Source organism: Culex quinquefasciatus, chromosome 3 (assembly GCF_015732765.1).
Source record: "Culex quinquefasciatus strain JHB chromosome 3, VPISU_Cqui_1.0_pri_paternal, whole genome shotgun sequence".
Classification (NCBI taxonomy): Eukaryota; Metazoa; Arthropoda; class Insecta; order Diptera; family Culicidae; genus Culex; species Culex quinquefasciatus.
The window spans coordinates 2,905,952-2,926,786 of record NC_051863.1 but is presented as its reverse complement, the minus strand read 5'-3'; the positions used below and the strand labels follow the sequence as shown (position 1 = coordinate 2,926,786).

Below are 20,835 nucleotides of genomic sequence, written 5' to 3'. Positions count from 1 at the left end.
ATCCACAATTGGCCCCACAGAAACAGGTAGTAGTGCCTCCAGCTCGCAAACAATTGACAATCACAAAAATTGAAAGTAATCGCGCAGGAGGCGTGTTTTTGTTTTGCACTCTTTGTGTACGCGGTTCGCCATTCCCGGGTTGTAAACTTGAATCATTATTTTAGTGGGACTGTCCCGCACTCGCACAACCAAGGAGGCCATGAAGAACTCCGACTCTTCATTTAATCTTGTAAACGGCCTTTCCTTTCGAATTTTTTTATTCGATGGATTCACTTTCGAAAATACTGGCTAGAGTCTTGCCAGATTGTAACAAGGACCCTGAGTGCGCCATTGCAGACAATGTTGGCCTCGAGGTTCGCGTTGAAAGTGGCGGAATCTGGGGCCGGCACTTGTGATTTATCGCGAAATTTTCCTCGCTTCGGCAGTCAATTGCGCATCTAGTGGGCCGCGGCCGTCACGGTGCTGGTAACTGGATCAATTCTTTGGATTCGTTTTTTCGTGCCTACTGAGATCTTTCGGGGGAGGGGGGGATATCAATTTGGTGATTAACTTTATTATTGCCTTGGCAGATAACTGGTGGTAAAAGTACTGTTTCAAACTGAATTCGAAAGGCGATTGGGAGAATGTGTTTTTTACGCTCAAGTGAGGAAATACTTTATTATTTTAGAATGTTTTCGGCAAAATCACTTTTGAAAATTCAAATTTTGCAATGTAGGACTCCACACAGTTCTACGATTTGAAAGTCATTGAGGATTTCTGTTGATTTTTCACTACGCTCTGTTGAGATTAGAGCTTCCGAAACCTTCTAAATCTTCAAAATTCATTTTGAGCTCATTTTTATCCAAAACTTAACATTTCAAATTTCGGGTATAAATGCTCTGACTTTAATCTAATTTTTCACCCAATTTTATTTTTTGAAAAAAAAATGTTTCGCAGAATTTAATTTGTTATTGCAGCTATGTTACTGTAGAAAATTTTAATTTAATTTTAATTTTTGATTTTTTCCTTAAACTGTTATATCTTCTTCTGCTAAAATTTTGATTCATGAAGCCACAGTTCGGAAATACCAGTAGCAATTCAGGATTTTAAGACTTTATTGATATTTTGCTTTTTTTTTCACAATAGCATGTAAAGGAGCCATTACACTACCGCAAGCAAACAAACTCGCACTTTTTCGTGTTTGACAGATTGCCAAACTCGTAAACAAGGCCAAATGTATGCAGGCTGACGTTTGTACAAACAAATCTAGGCAAACAAACAAAGCAGGCAAACTGGCAAACTATCAAAAAGTGCGTGTTTGTTTGTTTGTTAGCCGTAGTGTAATAGCTCCTTAACTGTAAAAATGTGTAAATCAACAATTGATACTTTTTACTTTGAATGATATAAAAAAAAACTTCATATTTGATATTTTGATTTATTTAGTATTTATGGACAGAAACAATATTTTTTCTTAATATCTATCTGTTTTTTTTTTTCTAAATTTACAAAAACCTTTCTCGTTAACTATGATTCTACAAGTGAGCAATTCTCTACCAAAACCGGAAATGAATTTTATTTGTATTTTTTTATTTGGCTCGAACTTTGTGGGGGCCTTCCCTATGACCAAATAAGCTATTTTGCGTCATTGGTTCACCCATACAAGTCTCCATACAATTTTGGCTGCTGTCCATACAAAAATGGTATGTAAATATTCAAACAGCTGTAACTTTTGAGTGAATTTTCTGATCAATTTGGTGTCTTCGGCAAAGTTGTAGGTATTGTTAAGGACTTTTGAGAAAAAATAGGTATACGGAAAAAAATGCAGATTTTTTTATCAATTTTTTTTTTACTAAAACTGAATTTCCCAAAATACGTACACCCAACCGGCGGTCGCATGATTGTGATACATGGCGGCATGAAAGTATATCATTATCTGCATGAAAACTGTCCTCATGCATTTTTGCGATATAGGGGTATGAAATTTTTGCCCGTTACCGACATTTATCGACATTACCGACAGATTTTTGATTGTATTTCACAAAAAAACATTAACAGAACGAGGATTGAACCACCAACTTCTTGGTTATTGATCCGACACGCTACCTCCACGCTATGGACGCTTGATGAAATGAGATTGAAAGAGCACCAACATAATCTTCTCTCTGAAGTGTTGCTCAGGGACGGGCCAGCATTATATGTGTTGGTGAGAACTGCAGATCGCAGAAATGTTTACACGCGGACAAAAATGATCTACGGGCTTGCTGCAAAAATCTGCAGCAAATCCACTGTTGCAGATTTTGAGATATATTTTTCCTTTGGGTGTATTTTTTTTTATTTTCGAGATTTTTTGATATGTTTTAGGGGACAAAAATCCGCAACTTTTGAGCCATTGAGAAACATGGTCAAAAAATCTGGTGCTGAGTTATGATTTTTTGAAAAAAAAATGTGATTTTTGGGAAAAATCGAAGTTTCATGCAAAAACAAATTTAACATTATTTTTTAATGCAAAAATGAATTTGCAATCGAAAAGTACTTTACAGATTTTTGATAAAGGGCTCCTTTTCAAGATATATCCACCGAAAGTTCGATTTTAGCGAAATATTTGCAGTTTTTCGATTTTTAAAATAGTGACCATGAGTGAATATTTCTAGAAATATTTTTTTGAAAAGTTCAGAAAATTTGCTATAAAATTGTCTAAGAGACATTGAAGATAGAGCCGCTTTAAGAAAAAGAAACACGAAAATTGAAGTTTTCTAAATCTCACCAAAACAACCCACCATTTTCTAATGACGATATCTCAGCAACTAATGGTCTGATTTTCAATGTTAATGCATGCAACATTCGTAAAATTTTCCGATCTTTTCGAAAAAAATATTTTGATTTTTTTTAAATCAGGATTAGCATTTTAAATGGGCGTAATATTCAATGTTCGGCCCTTTTAAAATGTTAGTCTTGATTAAAAAAATAAAATATTTTTTTCAAAAAGATCGGAAAATTTCACAAATGTTTCATATATTATCATTGAAAATCGGACCATTAGATGCTGAGATATCGTCATTAGAAAATGCTGGGTTGTTTTGGTGAGATTAAGAAAACTTCAATTTCGTGTTTCTTTTTCTTAAAGCGGTTCTATCTCAGCAACCCGAGGTCCAATCTTCAATGTCTCTTAGACAATTTTATAGCAATTTTTCTGAACTTTTCAAACAAATATTTTTAGTAATGGTCACTCATGGTCACTATTTTTAAAAATTGACAAACTGCAAAAAATTCGCTAAAATCAAAATTTCGGTGGCTATATCTTGAAAACGGAGCCATTTATAAAAAAAATGTAAAGTACTTTTCGATTACAAATTCAATTTTGCATTAAAAATAATGTTAAAGTTGTTTTGCATAAAACTTCGATTTTTTCCAAAATCACTATTTTTTCCAAAAATCATAGAACGGCGGCAGATTTTTGACCATGTTTCTCTATGGCTCAAAAGTTGCGGATTTTTGTCCCCTAAAACATTTCAAAAAATCTCGAAAATCAAAAAAATACGTATTTTGGGAAATTGAGTTTTACTGGAAAAAAAAGTTGATTAAAAAATCTGCAATTTTTTTTCCGTGTACCTATTTTTTTCTCAAAAGTCCTCATAAATACCTACAACTTTGCCGAAGACACCAAATTGATCAGAAAATTCACTCAAAGTTACAGTTGTTTGAATATTTACATACAATTTTTGCATGCACAGCAGCAAAAATTGTATGGAGACTTGTATGGATGAATCAATCGCACAAAATAGTTTATTTGGTCATAGGGAAGGCCCCCACAAAGTTTAAGTCAAATAAAAAAATACAAAAAATAAAAATGGTTGAAATCGGCCGATTTCGTAGAGAGTTGCTAAAGTTGTTTTAACATTTTCAAGCTCTGTGAAATTTCCGTGAAATTTTGTGTTTTCGGATTGTGGTCTCCGTGAAAATTACATATTTTTACCTGTAGTAGGATGTAACAAAATGGTCTAATTTTACGGGCATTTCAGGGCAGGAACATCTAGGTGTACTGAGCTTCAATTCCAAACATGACCGGACCTGGCGTTTTGACTTTGAATTTTAAATGGGATTTAGCCCGTAAAATCGGTGCGTTTTGGTATTTGTTAGTTTTGAGCCCGTTAACATTTTTTGCATTTTTCAAAAAAAAAACCCGCGAGCTCGCTTTTACGAAAAGTTTCGTTAAATATTAATAATATTACAGAATTTATAATACCACCGCTGAAAACTTCACTCACACACACTTCACTCACAGGAATAACGTGTTGTACAAAACTAAGATTCAGATTCATGGGAGAATAAGCAGCGAAAAAAATAACAATATTCTAGAAACAAATGTGCATGTACAAAAAGTTGAAGATAAATGCATGGCAAGGTAAAAAAGACATCCGAAAAAAGACATCCATTTAGTTGCAAAAAAAAAAAGACGGTGGGAATTTCCGCCTGCTTCGTCATTCAAAGCTTTTCTTCTCCTAACACCTTCTATTTTACTTTCCTTAACTATTTTCCTACACGGTAGCTAACAATTTTGTGGTGACGGTTTTCGGCAATTATGTGGTGGCTAAAAGTGTAATTTGTTGTTTTGTTTGTTTCTACAATAGTTGTAATTTTTTCCCCTCTAGTCACGGGATGAGAAATGGAAACCCAGCATTGGGATTAAAGCGTGAAACTAGCAATTTGTCAAGCTGGGTTGTCTTTAAGATTGTGCGTGTCATTGACAATTTCTGGGGTTTGTGTCATTGGTCTACCAGACAGAGGACATTATTTGTGGTTTGGATCTTTTTGCGTGATTGTTATTAACGGGATTTGTGGTAAACAAAATGGTTCACAATTGCACAAAGAGTTTTTTTCGCACATACACAAGTACACACACACATATCACACTGTTTTGCGGTGGTAGAACTCTGTAATAAATGCGTGCAATTATTACAGTCAGAATAAAACCGAATCTCTGATTACATGGCTTGCATTCGGTGGATTTTTTTCGTCAGCCTAATTATAGTGTGTGGTAATTAACAACTATATTAAATGCTCAGCAATGTCTGTTTTTTTTGTGTGTTCTGGAATAAGGTCACAACTTGGAAGTCAAAGGAGACGCTTGGTTCTTCACTAGAAACGTTGCATACTTTAGGGGTGTGTCTAGCGGCAATCTTCGTGTGTTTTTACCTAATCTAAGGAAGCAGAAGCTAAACTCCAGGGCACTTCTAACCTTTCCATTTATCATCCAACTAATCCTTGGTCCCGGCACCCCCTTCATGGAACTGAGTGAAGGCAGGAAGTAACGTGCCAACCTTCCCACCTACCCAAAAAAAAAAGCCCCTCCTCCTCCACCACGTGATAATTAAATCAAACCCTCTTTCTTTCTCTTCTTTTCTCCCCCTCTTTTAGGCACAATCAGACAGTTAGAAAGTACCTGTGTGCTAGACTCCGACTTTGGGTTCATACTAAATTGTGCGTTCAAAAAGTCCGGCCTGTTTCGAGTGCGGAACCTCGGGGGCGTCAAAGCACACTTTGGGCTAGGTAAAGATCATTTACAGTGTACACTTACTTAGTTTTTAAGCATCTCCGGAGAGAGAGATTGGCCGGTTAGATATTCTGAGCACGTTCGCAGTGATAAGTTGAGACTTGTCGTATGATGTGACGAGTACAGTGGGGTTTGTGCCACTGTGAAATTGTATTAATTTCCATTTTGTCTCAAGATTCCCAAGAAATCCAAAACTGTTTGAAAAAAAAATCTATCTAGTCCTTCCACAACCCCGAAAAAAGGTGCAAACTTTCGCTTGAGTTTCCCTGTGATTTATGCCAATCCAGCAATCAGTAACATTAGGGGTACCGAACATACATCAGCCGACCCTTCTCCGTCTGTCTGCTGAGATAACTCTCGCGCCACGCCGCGTAGAGAAATTATTCGTGCGTAATAAATCTTCACCCCCCCCTCCACGCTTGAAAAAGAACGGTGGTACGGTCGGTATGATGAGGTGTTATTGCGGTGGATTTTCCTGACCCACCTGATGTGTGTGATGGGTGCGGTTGGCCAGCCCCCCACTTGACATGAGAAATGTTTTGGGACCACACGCGGACCGTGGTGAGGGTGGTGATCTATTTGCAGATGTTGGCGAATTTTGATTTCAATAATGAAGGCTGGCGGAGTCAGCGGATGTTTCGGGTCAGCAAATTGTCGCCAAATGTGTTGGGGTTATTTTGGAAAAATATTCTAGCTGTATAAGCATTTAGGTGTTTGAAGTCGTTAATTTTATTTGGAAAATTATGCTCATGCCACCATCATAATTATCATGGACAAGTGTCCTTCAATACAAAAAACCCCATATGTATTAAATTTAACGAACATTGGCATCAAAATTTATGGAGACAGTGTCGAATGAGTCCACCTTTTAGACTTTTTTGCTCAAATATAAATTTGTTTCATTTTATTTTGTTTCAAATTATTCATATGACATTATGATGCATCCTTTGATATACAATCATTGAATCATTGATTTTGTTTTATCATTACATTAAATATGAAAAATCGATGCTAAATTTAATCAAAGTATGTGGTACACATGAGCTTTAGAACTTTTTTTTCAATCAAATTTCAACTAAGTATTTTTTATTTCTTTGTATGTGAAAATTGCCCAATGTATAAAGCTTTTACCTAAATTTTTCATTATCTACATGATTTTAGAAAACTTTACATATTTTTCTGATCCGTGGTTCCAAAATGCAAAATTTGAAAATTACCTAAAAGTGTGCATGTTGATCAAAAGTATTTTTTTATTGAATATTCATTTTTAAGCAACTGACAAAATTTCCAGCGAAAAAAACGACACGGTTTTGGCTGATAGGCCATCATTTTAAATATTTATTCGTTTTTTATTGGTCCAGTCATCAATCGCTGCTGGATTAAAAATGACAAATGTTTATCATAACTAAAACATGAGTTCTAATTTTGTAAGAAAACAATAAGGATTGAAATTTCACTAGTTCTCACTCCGTTGTAACGTCACGGAGTATGCGATGTGGCAAATTAAAAGTTAGTCTTAAAATTTGTTTTCAATAATCACAAATTGTAGAAAGTTCAATTTTAATCCGAATCTGTAATAACATTTAAGTTTTAGAATGGTTTTGATATCATACGAGACCTATTATGGAAAAAAGTGAAAACCAAATCGTGACGTTGCAATGCTGGAATGTGTCAATTATATTTCACCCTCTTTTTTTTTTTTGAAAGGTGTGAAAACTTACAAAGGTTTTTGCAGTGGCCTAATACGAAAATTAACGGCTAAAAATATAATTTTTAATATCAAATCTAAAAGAAAATTTTGATTCGTCAAAATATAGTTTTAAATAAACGTATCTATTTGAAGCTTAGTAAAAAATCAATGCAAAAATAAAAACATCAGTAAAGGAAACATGTGAAATCGTGCAATCTTTCCTAAAATTTTACTCTTGAAAAGATTAAAATGACTCCAACCATATCTATTGTTGATCATTTAAAAATGCGCACGCTTCATGCATATTCAAAGAAACTTTAATTTTAAGGTTACGGGATGGTTAGTTAGGTTTTAATTAACTAAATAAAAATACGATAAAATGACACCAACTCTAGATTTCAAAAGAAATATCTTCTATTTTTTACGGAAAATTAGTTTTAAATTGGCTAAAAATCAGCCCTGAAAGTTTTATTCGAACAGGAATTCGGCTGGTCGAATTCCCGGGATTTTCCCTAAACCGGGAATTCCCGAATCCCGGGATTTTTGATATTTTGTCCCGGGAATTCCCATGTTTTAAAGATCTGTAAACTCAGATAAAGTTGTGGAAATAGATGAACAGTTGAATACTTAGTAATCGATAACAGTTTTATAGCATCATCAAATTTGTATTTGGCATATATCAACATTTCTTTGGGAAAATTATTAAAATTTTCTTTTACGGATCCGCAAAATGCCTAGCGCTTCAAATATTTTTAATTGATTTTTTTTTTGTTTTTCTAAATATTAATATTTAATGATGATTTTAAACTCAGAGAAAATCATATTTGATAATTTTTCATCAAACATCGGCAGACAGCAAAATTTTCTGATATTTTTTTAATTAACAAAACAATTAGTACACAAATTTTCAAATTTATTGCTCTAAAATAACTTGTACCTATTCAGACTGCAGTCAAGATTTTCCCAAGTTGTCGGTAGAGACTTAAAGAAGGTGTTTAAAATATGTTTTATATAAAACATGAAATTCTAAACTTTTCTAAAATTTTACATTGGATGGTTTCATTTTATTTGTTTTTGTTTTTTTGTTTTTTTTACAGTTTCAATGATTTTTTGTATAGCTATAGCTTTTGTAGTCATTTCATATAAAACATTTAAGAAATATATTATTAAGAATTATGCATATGAAATAATTTGAATCACATTGGATTAAAAATTATGATTGATTAAATTCCACAGCATAACAAAGAACAAAAAAAACATTTTTTGTAAATATTTTTTTAATATTGTTTAAAATAACTAAAAACTGCTGTTCTTGTTCAAATTAAAGTAAAGATAATCACCAATTAACCGTATTGAGCTAATTCTATGAACAAATCTGAAGTTTTTTGAAAAGGACCAATTAACCAAATTTTCAGTTTTTGCTTTTTGGGTGTTTTTCAATACCCCTGACTCAAGGTGGTTCTAAAAACACCCAAAAGCAAAAACTGAAATTTGGTTTATTGACCTTTTCAAAAAATCCAGAAATAATGAAAACATAGATTTTATTACGGATTAAAAATTTCCCGGGATTTAAAAAATATTTTCCCGTTTCCCGGGAAATTCAAAACCCGCGAAAATTGGACACCCTAGATAAGAAAAGGCATAGGCAATTTATGTACTGCAGTAGATATCAATAAAATGGGATCGTTAAAATTAAATTTTATTTTGAACAAAAGATTGCAAAACAACTGTACTGGTGTATTATGCATTTAACAGAAAAAAAACATGAAAATGCTTTATTGGTGACTTGTAATTTCCTTTACGACGAGTGCTGAAAAAAAACTTTTTTTTGCAACGAGTTGCATACAATTTTTTTTTGCAAAAACCGAAAAACACCATTTGAATGGAATTTTCAGTCAAAAACCACATGGTATTCAATTCAATTCATCGTTTAAATCAGGACAATATTGAAAAGTTCTGGACTTGTTTTTGATAAGGTCCTATAATAAAATGTAAACATTGAGTGTATCTCGCTTACTCCGATGGACATTGACATAAAGTTTGAGGGGTGTATACTCAATGTTTACGTTTGTTTGTTGGACCTTATCAAAAAAAAAGTCCAGAGTTTTACTTTTGGATGCAAGTACTGAAAAGTTCACCTTTTCGTAGTAGAGAGAAGAAGGCCGTTTCGTTGTTCAAAAATGACAGGAAAAGTAAGTAGGGCGTCATCCATAAAATAAGTTACGCTCTAGGGGGCGGGGGTTGAGGGGAGCTTTGAGCCAGCGTGACAAAGTGTTAATTTTGGCTGATTTTAGTGTAACATATTTTATGGATGACGCCAAGTAACATTTTTTCAGGAGTTCTACAAGAGCTCTTCAAGATAGCTACAGCATAGCAGTTTTGACCGCGGTAGGATAAAATTCTCTTCAAAACTTCTTCAGGAGTTTGGAAGAGTACTTGAATAGAGTTTTATCCTACCGTGGTCCAAACTGCTATGCTGTAGCTATCTTGAAGAGCTCTTGTAGAACTCCTGGAAAAAAATGTTACTTGGGCTAGTAACACGATGAAAAAAAAAAATATTTCTAATGATATAAAATTCCTGTTTTCGTGTTAGAGAAGACTCCCACAAGTTTCGCCAAATAAAAAAACAGGTAAATCCGGTTTTTGGACGGCATTGCCCATTTTTTACACGCTGTGTATATTAAATTTTAATAAATTCAACGTGATACTAAATTCAACATCCCGGATGATACTTTATTGTATTCACTGAATTTCCGCTGATCCCCGGAAAAGCCTCATTTCGTGCCATGTCCGCATTTCATTTCCCTTGGGTTAATTACCCTTCCCCCCCAACGTCCGTTTCCACCGTCCCATCGGGCTGGCTTAGCCAGTGATCCGCAAATATTTCGCATACATATATTGAATTTAATTAGCGGAATATAGCCCACCATCCCCGCGGAAAACCGCACCAACCAGAAGTGTGTGGTTTTCCGAAGGCTTTCAAGAGGAAATGGCAGATGGTCGCACCCTGGTCAACTACATGGAAGTGCTTATCATCGCCAGTTTCATAATTGAATATCGGTTACCAATGGTTTCACCCCAAAAGCGCCCTCATGCGAAATAATTAAGCAGGGACTTCAAAACTCAACTCTATTGACTGGAGCGCGTTTGTTTGCGATCGATCTTCTCTGAATTTGCAAACAGCTTTTGGGCATGAACGCCGCTGCCGGGTGGCAATTCAATTATTATTGCCATTATTATTTGATTAACTTTGATCGGATTTGCATTGGCACTGGATTACCGAACTAGCTAAAGTGGAACATTTAATTACATCACACTTGTTCCCACCGCCAGCCCTAGGGGAGTCACTCACGTTTAGTGTGTTATAAAAGACGTGGTTTACATCAGCTGGAGTGGTTTTGGTTTGTACTAAAATTTGATGGTCTCGCGCGCATCTTAATCTTAATGGCGCGTAATTACAAAGATGCGAGCATAAAGTTAAATCATGCTTTTAAATGTTTCGACCACCTTTTTTTTTGCCTCCATGCTTCAGTCGAGTCTTTAAGTACACCTGACTGTTGGGTTGGGTGTGTTTGTTTTTCCGCAAAGTCTTTGAAAAGGGAGGGGGTGAGTTTGTTTGTTACACAGCTGGGAGCGTCTCTTTAATGGTTGTTCTTGTACTTTGTTGGGGTGAGTTTTGTTTCGCTGGACCTTTTCATGCTTGGACAGTGAGTGAAACATGTGCTTTTAAGGGCTCTCAGTGATTGTTTGATTTTGACATTAACGGGATTTTTATGGTGCATTTGACGATGATGAACTGCTGAAGGAAAGCGCACAAACAATGAGTTTTTTTACATTGCAAAATCAGATCAGATAACTTATATTACAATTAAAAATATCCAATGAACCAAAAATGAAGTCCATAAGTCACATCACGAAGACAACACAGCAAAAAATCCGATGGTAAAATCGCATGCAAAAGCATGCACATCACCTTCGTCAAAATAAACACTTAATATTACACATCGCATGTAAATTTTTTGCAAACACAAAAAAAAGTTGCAACTGACGGGATTCAAACCCAGCACCAACAGTAAGGACTGGCGCCTTAGCCCACTCGGCCATTAGACCGATAAAAAGCTGTAAGGATAAACACATAAATGAGCTTGACATTTCGGTCAAGTAGATTTCCCCCAACTGCGACTATTTTCAAAAAGTCACCTAAAAATGGATTTAACTTTATCAAAATTTCACTGAGGTACTTTTTGATTGCAAATTTGATTTTTGATCGAAAAATGAAGTCGAAAGTCAAAAAATTCCTTCAAAAGATACAGATTGTTGAATTTTCATACATCATTTTTGTATGGCCAGCTGCCAAATTTGTATGGAAAATTATATGGACAAACTAATGATGAAAAATGGCTTCTTTGGGCATACCGAAGGCACCAAAAAAGTTTCAGTCGGATTAAAAAATACATAAATTAAAATATAAGAAAAAACACCGATTTCGTAGAGAATTGCTCCCCTCCTTCAATATTAGGTTGAACATCAGGGGGAAATAATATTTTTCTTTCGGTATTTTTGTTTTTTTTTTTAATTCAAATTTTGTTATTGCAGAACACATATTTTTTAAATTTTTGAAAGGCGAACATAGAGTTTGACTAAAAAAATTTAATCAAATTTTCAATCGATAGTGATGTTATTTTTAAAAAGTGCAGCGTTATCTAGGGGAAATATGCCCATTCTAAGCCGTTCGACCAATTCTCATCACTTTTCCGTTTTCCGCTATTAAATCAACATTTTCAGATGTTTCAACAATGGAGAGTTTCTTGCTCACTTTTATTTGAGCTATTCATTACTTTGGAACAGTCAAAAACACTTTATGAAAGCTGTAATTCATGATCAAAGTGCTGATAGGCCGATAATAGAAATAGGCTGAGAAAGGGTATAGTTCCCTATTTGTTGGAATTTGTAGATCGAAATTAAAAAAATGATAGCGCCAAAAGCAACCCATGACAAAAATATTTAATTTTCAAAAAGTTGAGCAAATTTTCCATATTTTTTTTGAATAATGATTTTGTGATAGAATTATAATTAAATAGGATGATAACAAAGAGTTCAGTGCAGCATAAATAATTTAATCATTCATTCTGACATGATTTGAACATTGATTCTGGTTTAGGTACAAGTTTAGTTTTTATTGTTTTGTATCGTTTCGCCAATTTCTATGGAGAACTAATTAACCTGAAACGATTATTTTTTAATTTTACATTTCGTAGCTCTTTAAATTTAAGTATTATTCTAATCTAGCATTAGCAATTTCATATTAATTAATTGATTAAAAACAATCAACAAAAGAGTCTAGTTGAACTCCAGATGTGCAGCAATCAGATCTTCATCCATTTGAATTTTGCAATACATTTATCTAAATTAAATGGGGTTTTGTGAAAGTTCTCATTGCTTTCATTACTTTTGAGTGTTTTTACGTTTATCCAAATTTATCTAAATCCATTTAAAAATTCAACCAACCATGAAAGGTATTTTTTTGCCTGTCAGGTAGACTTTCAGGTATGCCCAAATTACCCCACAAGCCATGTCCAAATTCCCTTCATAGCATGTTCTATCAAAAATTGAAATTTTTGATGATAAAAATAGGGCCAACCTTGTTTTGCATTTTTCTTAGCTTGCTGTTTTTGCATATGGGACATTGAAGCGAACATGGGCGGTTCAGTGATTTGAAAAATTTAACTGCAAAGGAAAATATGATTTTTATTTCAGTTTTTGCATTCTGTATAAAATAAGCAGCTTGCTGAACGTATGAATTATTACAAGAAGAGAAAATTTTTCGAACAATATTATACATTCATTTATTTATAATACAAGCTCAACCCGACAAACTTCGTCTTGTTTTTTCTTTCGTTTCTTGACATTTTTAGTTTGTGTGCTTATTCAGCCTCCTGTGATCTAAATTAGATTTTACGTTCCAGAGCGGCCAAAGTTGTCACTTTTTGGCATAAGAACCTTCTTTGAACGTATACGAACCCAACGCTGCAAAGAGCACCTCGATCCGACGCTCCGTATTGAACTGATTCGCGTTCGAACCAAACCGTCGAAATTTTTCGATTTCTAATTTAATTTTGCACAGGATAGCACACAAGTGGCGAGAGGAGAACAGTGATAATTACTACTTTTATAACATTTATATGAAAAGATATTTGTTATTCTAGTTTTTTTTCTAATCTGAACAATTTTGGATACGTTCAATTTTGTCCAAACTCACCCGAAATTTCCCCCAATGTCCCCGATAGTGTCGCTTATGAGCCACAAAAACCGACCACCACCAGCGACCACTCATAATCGTAATTGTTTCGCAAGGAGTGCGATTAGAATTTACGATAACAACCGCTACGCTGGTTTTACTCGATTTCGTGCTTATACTCAGCATGTTTTCCACCATCCAGCAATTTTCATGAGTTGGTCGGTCGGTGCGGAGTGACAAAGACCGTGTCAATAACCATCAAATTCCAGCGCCGTAACCTAACTTTTGTATGGCGTTTGTAGTGTGATGCGGAGTAAAGGGCAAAGCGTTATTACTCGTAGTCCTGGGTGACGCTGGGACAACTCATTTCCACACGACACACGACAGATTAATATCCGTGACAAGAGGACTCGAAGCGACTTTGCATAAATCTTGCACGAGGAGGCACCCTCAATGTCGCACATACCTAATGTGTTTCGCAGGTCTTGACACTCGACACTAGGCTCCAGTATGATTTACTACGCTTGATTAGATGCATTACGGTTGATAATTAGGGTCTTGGGCCGAGGCCTATGGCCAACATTTGCGACAGCTGCTCAACGACGGATGAACCGTGAAGATAACTTATGGTAATTATGCAGCCAGCCAGCGATTTCCGCAGAGATGCGTCAGCTTTCACCGCGTCGCGATGACGGTGCAGATATCGCAAATAATCATTATGGATTAAAATGGAAATTCATTGCATTATTGGCACGAATCGGATCAAAAGCATGAATATTCATTGTCTTTTGGATCTGTTGACTATCAAAATAATTTCAGTAAAATTTAAATTTTCCCAGCAATCTCTCATTCAAAGTTTTAGCAGAATATATAATTAGATAATTTGGTTTTGCTTGTACAAACAATTCAGTATTTATTTGCTACGTTTTTCTTGCCTCCGCTTTGTGAGCAAATTTGTTATCATTTGGCGATGAAAAATAAACATTTCCAGTCGCTTTTCCACGTGATACAGCAGTATCGCCAGTTTGTCTGCTAAACATTCGCCGTGTTGCCATCATCATCACCAACGTTTCTCTCTCTTTGGCTTGCAGGTTTCAGCCTAGGTGATGAGCTCGGGCTGGCCGAATCGCTGGGCAACGTCGAGGGCAGCAAAAGGCGCGCGCTCAACGTCCGGACCAATGTCAACAACATCGGCGTACTGCCCGCGTCCAAAATGCCGGTAAGTTGAGTAAAAAACCACACACTTCTGGGATAACCTGACCGTCGTAGTCGCGACGATGAACCTCTGCTTATGGAAAACGAGAATCGGATGGGTTCATGGGAGAGGATGGTGGACTTTCACTTTACTCGTTGTGTGTGGCAGGGTTATGCAATGTGGTGACCGAAATATTATTTATATCAAAAGGGGTTTCGATGTAATCTCGCGATGAAATGGGGATGTAAAGTTGATCAATGTTCAAATAGTTTCTTTGTTGTATTGCTTTTAAAAAAGTTCAAACAAGCAGTTTAATAACAGTATTAATTACAGTTATCATAACAAAATTTGTTATTGGTCTGATATTGGTTGAAAGCCAAAAAAAACTTTTGAATAACATTTTTTGTTATGGAAGGATACCTCCAACTGTTGTTGGGATGATCGGATTAGTTGTTAAAATAACAAAAAATAATAACTAAGATGTGTTCGTATTTTCGTCATTTTGGTAATTTCGGTCATTTAGATCATTTTGATCATTTTGGTCATTTTGGTCATTTTGGTCATTTTGGTCATTTTGGTCATTTTGGTCATTTTGGTCATTTTGTTCATTTTGATCATTTTTGACATTTTGATCATTTTGATCGTTTTGATCGTTTTGATCATTTTGATCATTTTGATCATTTTGATCATTTTGATCATTTTGATCATTTTGATCATTTTGATCATTTTGATCATTTTGATCATTTTGATCATTTTGATCATTTTGATCATTTTGATCATTTTGATCATTTTGATCATTTTGATCATTTTGATCATTTTGATCATTTTGATCGTTTTGATCATTTTGATCGTTTTGATCATTTTGATTATTTTGATCATTTTGATCATTTTGATCATTTTGATCATTTTGATCATTTTGATCATTTTGATCATTTTGATCATTTTGATCATTTTGATCATTTTGATCATTTTGATCATTTTGATCATTTTGATCATTTTGATCATTTTGATCATTTTGATCATTTTGATCATTTTGATCATTTTGATCATTTTGATCATTTTGGTCATTTTGGTCATTTTGGTCATTTCGGTCATTTTGGCCATTTTGGTCATTTTGGTCATTTTGGTCATTTTGGTCATTTTGGTCATTTTGGTCATTTTGGTCATTTTGGTCATTTTGGTCATTAAAATCATTTTGGTCATTTTGATCATTTTGATCATTTTGATCATTTTGATCATTTTGATCATTTTGATCATTTTGATCATTTTGATCATTTTGATCATTTTGATCATTTTGATCATTTTGATCGTTTTGATCATTTTGATCGTTTTGATCATTTTGATTATTTTGATCATTTTGATCATTTTGATCATTTTGATCATTTTGATCATTTTGATCATTTTGATCATTTTGATCATTTTGATCATTTTGATCATTTTGATCATTTTGATCGTTTTGATCGTTTTGATCATTTTGATCATTTTGATCATTTTGATCATTTTGATCATTTTGATCATTTTGATCATTTTGATCATTTTGATCATTTTGATCATTTTGATCATTTTGATCATTTTGATCATTTTGATCATTTTGATCATTTTGATCATTTTGATCATTTTGATCATTTTGATCATTTTGATCGTTTTGATCATTTTGATCGTTTTGATCATTTTAATTATTTTGATCATTTTGATCATTTTGATCATTTTGATCATTTTGATCATTTTGATCATTTTGATCATTTTGATCATTTTGATCATTTTGATCATTTTGATCATTTTGATCATTTTGATCATTTTGATCATTTTGATCATTTTGATCATTTTGATCATTTTGATCATTTTGATCATTTTGATCATTTTGATCATTTTGATCATTTTGATCATTTTGATCATTTTGATCATTTTGATCATTTTGATCATTTTGATCATTTTGATCATTTTGATCATTTTGATCATTTTGATCATTTCGGTCATTTTGGTCATTTTGGTCATTTTGGTCATTTTGGTCATTTTGGTCATTTTGGTCATTTTGGTCATTTTGGTCATTTTGGTCATTTTGGTCATTTTGGTCATTTTGGTCATTTTGGTCATTTTGGTCATTTTGGTCATTTTGGTCATTTTGGTCATTTTGTTCATTTTGATCATTTTTGACATTTTGATCATTTTGATCATTTTGATCGTTTTGATCATTTTGATCATTTTGGTCATTTTGAAATTTTGATCATTTTGATCATTTTGATCATTTTGATCATTTTGATCATTTTGATCATTTTGATCATTTTGATCATTTTGATCGTTTTGATCGTTTGGATCATTTTGATCATTTTGATCGTTTTGATAATTTTGATCATTTTGATCATTTTGATCGTTTTGATCATTTTGATAATTTTGATCATTTTGATCATTTTGATCATTTTGATCTTTTTGATCATTTTGATCATTTTGATCATTTTGATCATTTTGATCATTTTGATCATTTTGATCATTTTGATCATTTCGATCATTTTGATCATTTTGATCTTTTTGATCATTTTGATCATTTTGATCATTTTGATCATTTTGATCATTTTGATCATTTTGATCATTTTGATCATTTTGATCATTTTGATCATTTTGATCATTTTGATCATTTTGATCATTTTGATCATTTTGATCATTTTGATCATTTTGATCATTTTGATCATTTTGATCATTTTGATCATTTTGATCATTTTGATCATTTTGATCATTTTGATCATTTTGATCATTTTGATCATTTTGGTCATTTTGGTCATTTTGGTCATTTGGGTCATTTGGGTCATTTAGGTCATTTTGGTCATTTTGGTCATTTTGGTCATTTTGGTCATTTTGGTTAGTTTGGTCATTTTGGTCATTTAGGTCATTTTGGTCATTTTCGTCATTTTGGTCATTTTGGTCATTTAGGTCATTTTGGTCATTTTGGTCATTTTGGTCATTTAGGTCATTTTGGTCATTTTGGTCATTTTGGTCATTTTGGTCATTTTGGTCATTTTGGTCATTTTGGTAATTAAAATCATTTTGGTCATTTTGGTCATTTTGGTCATTTTGGTCATTTTGGTCATTTAGGTCATTTTGATCATTTTTGACATTTTGATCATTTTGATCATTTTGATCATTTTGATCATTTTGATCATTTTGATCGTCTTGATCATTTTGATCATTTTGGTCATTTGACATTTTGATCATTTTGGTCATTTTGACATTTTGATCATTTTGGTCATTTTGATCATTTTGATCATTTTGATCATTTTGATCATTTTGATCATTTTGATAATTTTGATCATTTTGATCATTTTGATAATTTTGATAATTTTGATAATTTTGATCATTTTGATCATTTTGATCATTTTGATCATTTTGATCATTTTGATCATTTTGATCATTTTGATCATTTTGATCATTTTGATCATTTTGATCATTTTGATCATTTTGATCATTTTGATCATTTTGATCATTTTGATCATTTTGATCATTTTGATCATTTTGATCATTTTGATCATTTTGATCATTTTGATCATTTTGATCATTTTGATCATTTTGATCATTTTGATCATTTTGATCATTTTGATCATTTTGATCATTTTGATCATTTTGATCATTTTGATCATTTTGATCATTTTGATCATTTTGATCATTTTGATCATTTTGATCATTTTGATCATTTTGATCATTTTGATCATTTTGATCATTTTGATCATTTTGATCATTTTGATCATTTTGATCATTTTGATCATTTTGATCATTTTGATCATTTTGATCATTTTGATCATTTTGATCATTTTGATCATTTTGATCATTTTGATCATTTTGATCATTTTGATCATTTTGATCATGTTGATCATTTTAATCATTTGTGGCATTTTGCTAACTTTGGTCAGTGTGGTCATTTTGACAATTTGGCAATATTTTAACTCAGAAAACAGAAACTCTTTTTCTTTCTTTTCGTTTTTCTATCAGAAGTAGTTATTTTGTATGAAATTCCTCAAATCAAAAAATCAAAAATTGACGGTGAAAAATTGCTTCTTGAGACATATGAAAAGAATGTGCAAAGATTGAACCAAATAAAATATCTTATTTTAACGTAGTCCCAGATAATTGCTCAACTAATAAGTTACTGACGCGATTGTATGTAAATACTTACATTTTCTACAAAAATCCCATGTAAAGTATTGCACGCAATTTTCAATTGTACCAGACAAACAAAAATCGCTTTTGTGATTTATTCGCACTGAATCGAAAGTTTACACACACATTGTGTAACAATCAAAGTGATTCACCTCTCGTGCGAACCCGTTCATTACCCGTGGCCGTCAAAATGCCAATCGTTCCCGGGCGAACGCGTTCAATGATCTCCGGTTCGAATCTCACGCACGCATCAGCATCACCATCGTCTTCGTCATCTCTCGAGCGGATATCTCACCATCAGCCAGAATTTCACTTTTCATTTTCTATTAGCATAATCGCGCCGAGCCCGAAACTCTCTGCATAATAGTCTCTGCAGACTTGTTGGTTGGTGTGCTGCAATCCAAGTCTTGACGATGACGTGATGCTGCGTGATCGAAGGAGCGAAATAAAGAGAGAAAGAGAAGAAAACAAAAATAAACACATTCCAAACCGCAGCAGGCGCGGCGATGACAATGTATGGTGTGTGGAGCGATGAGTTCCTGCTTGCCAGACAATGATAACGTGATCAAATCAACTAGTGGATGATTGCTTTTTTTCTGTTTATTTACAGAAGGGCAAATATCATGAAGTTTTAAGCATTAAAATTTTATTGCTTAAAGTTTTTTTTTAATATTAAAAAATGTTCATTTTTCATTGTAACGAGAATATTGAGATAAAATGTTGACAATAAATACAGCCCAAGCCTACTGTAGCCGACTCTTTTCCCTCCCTTCCAATCGTATCACTCACGGGCAAACGATTCAGTAGGCAGAGGTTACTGCGTCTGTCGCGTCATTTTGCTTCGGCAGCAAGCTTTTATCGCCTATACCGAACGAGGAGTTCCTTCCGCCCGAAGGTGAAATTATCGCATACACACGTTCGTTCCCATGACTGTTGAGTTTGTTTTTCTTTTTGCTTTTTTTACTGTCGAGTCATTCAGGTGAAAAGTGATGCTGTACAAGATTATAAATGACTCGTCGTGGAAATGATGGAGGGTGTTGGCGGTGGGTGAAGTGTTATGATGATGTCTTTATGGAAAAAGTATGTTTTGACTTGTTTTGCCTACAAGTCTATGTGGTGTGTGTAAGTGGTAGTTACGCTTAGTAATATACTTATTTTGAATAATTTTGTAAAACATGATGAAAAGCTTTTTTTGAAGATATGTTTGCTGTTAAATAAGTTTTTTTGTTCTACTATTTTTTTAAATTGTTTTTCAAAAATATTAATTGTTTCATGTTAGTTTTCAATTCCGGGTCTGAATTGCAAAATTCCTTGATGTTGATTTTATTTAAATTTATTACTTCAATATTCTCGTAGATATCTTTAACGTAACCAAACAAATCATAATTTTTATGATATTATGGATTCGAATTATTTTGACAGTAAATTTGTAGAACAATCTTTTTTAGCAAAGCCTATTATGTTGGGAAATTTTTATCATTGTTTGACTACAAATTTACTGACCCAATCCTTCAACCTCAAGCAATCGCCGGTTACGCAACAATTCGTAACCTACTAACCAACAATTTAAAAACAACTCAACTCGGCTGACATTCCAAAACGACCCACAAAAACGTGTCAAGAGCAGTTAACCTATAGGTATACTCTCATCCTAGCCATAATTTCACACACTGGAAGGCATGTTACTGTTACATGTATAGTAGCAGCAACGTTTTGCTAATTTTCTCACACCCAAAAACAACACAAAATCTCTTCTGGGAGGCCAACTCGTCCCTTGTCGTCGCGAGAATCCTCTTGCCCTCGGGGAGAGAAGGCGATGATGATGCTACTGCTACTGCTGCTACTGAAAGTGAAATGTGGATTCGCATAAAGCGACCGTTTAATTGAGGTGTCATTAGCAGCAGAAGCAGCGACGACACCACCGACGGTGTTTATCAAGGAGAAAGAGCAAGGTTTTCACGCGCAAAAAAAGGTACCTGGCTCGCTCGCTCGCTACTCTCGGAGCAACTTTGTTCAACGAAACAGAAAACAAGCTT

General features: G+C 33.8%; 1 protein-coding gene across 1 annotated transcript in view; it reads left to right on the top strand.

The window, feature by feature from the left end:
• The first annotated feature begins 339 nt into the window (after nucleotides 1–339).
• Nucleotides 340–20,835, top strand: part of LOC6039003 — a 47,498-nt gene continuing 27,002 nt past the window's right edge. The window contains exons 1-3 of the mRNA XM_038266152.1: nucleotides 340–391; nucleotides 5,395–5,526; nucleotides 14,550–14,677. Of these exons, the coding sequence (XP_038122080.1) occupies nucleotides 340–391; nucleotides 5,395–5,526; nucleotides 14,550–14,677 (312 nt within the window). The remainder of the gene's footprint in view (nucleotides 392–5,394; nucleotides 5,527–14,549; nucleotides 14,678–20,835) is intronic.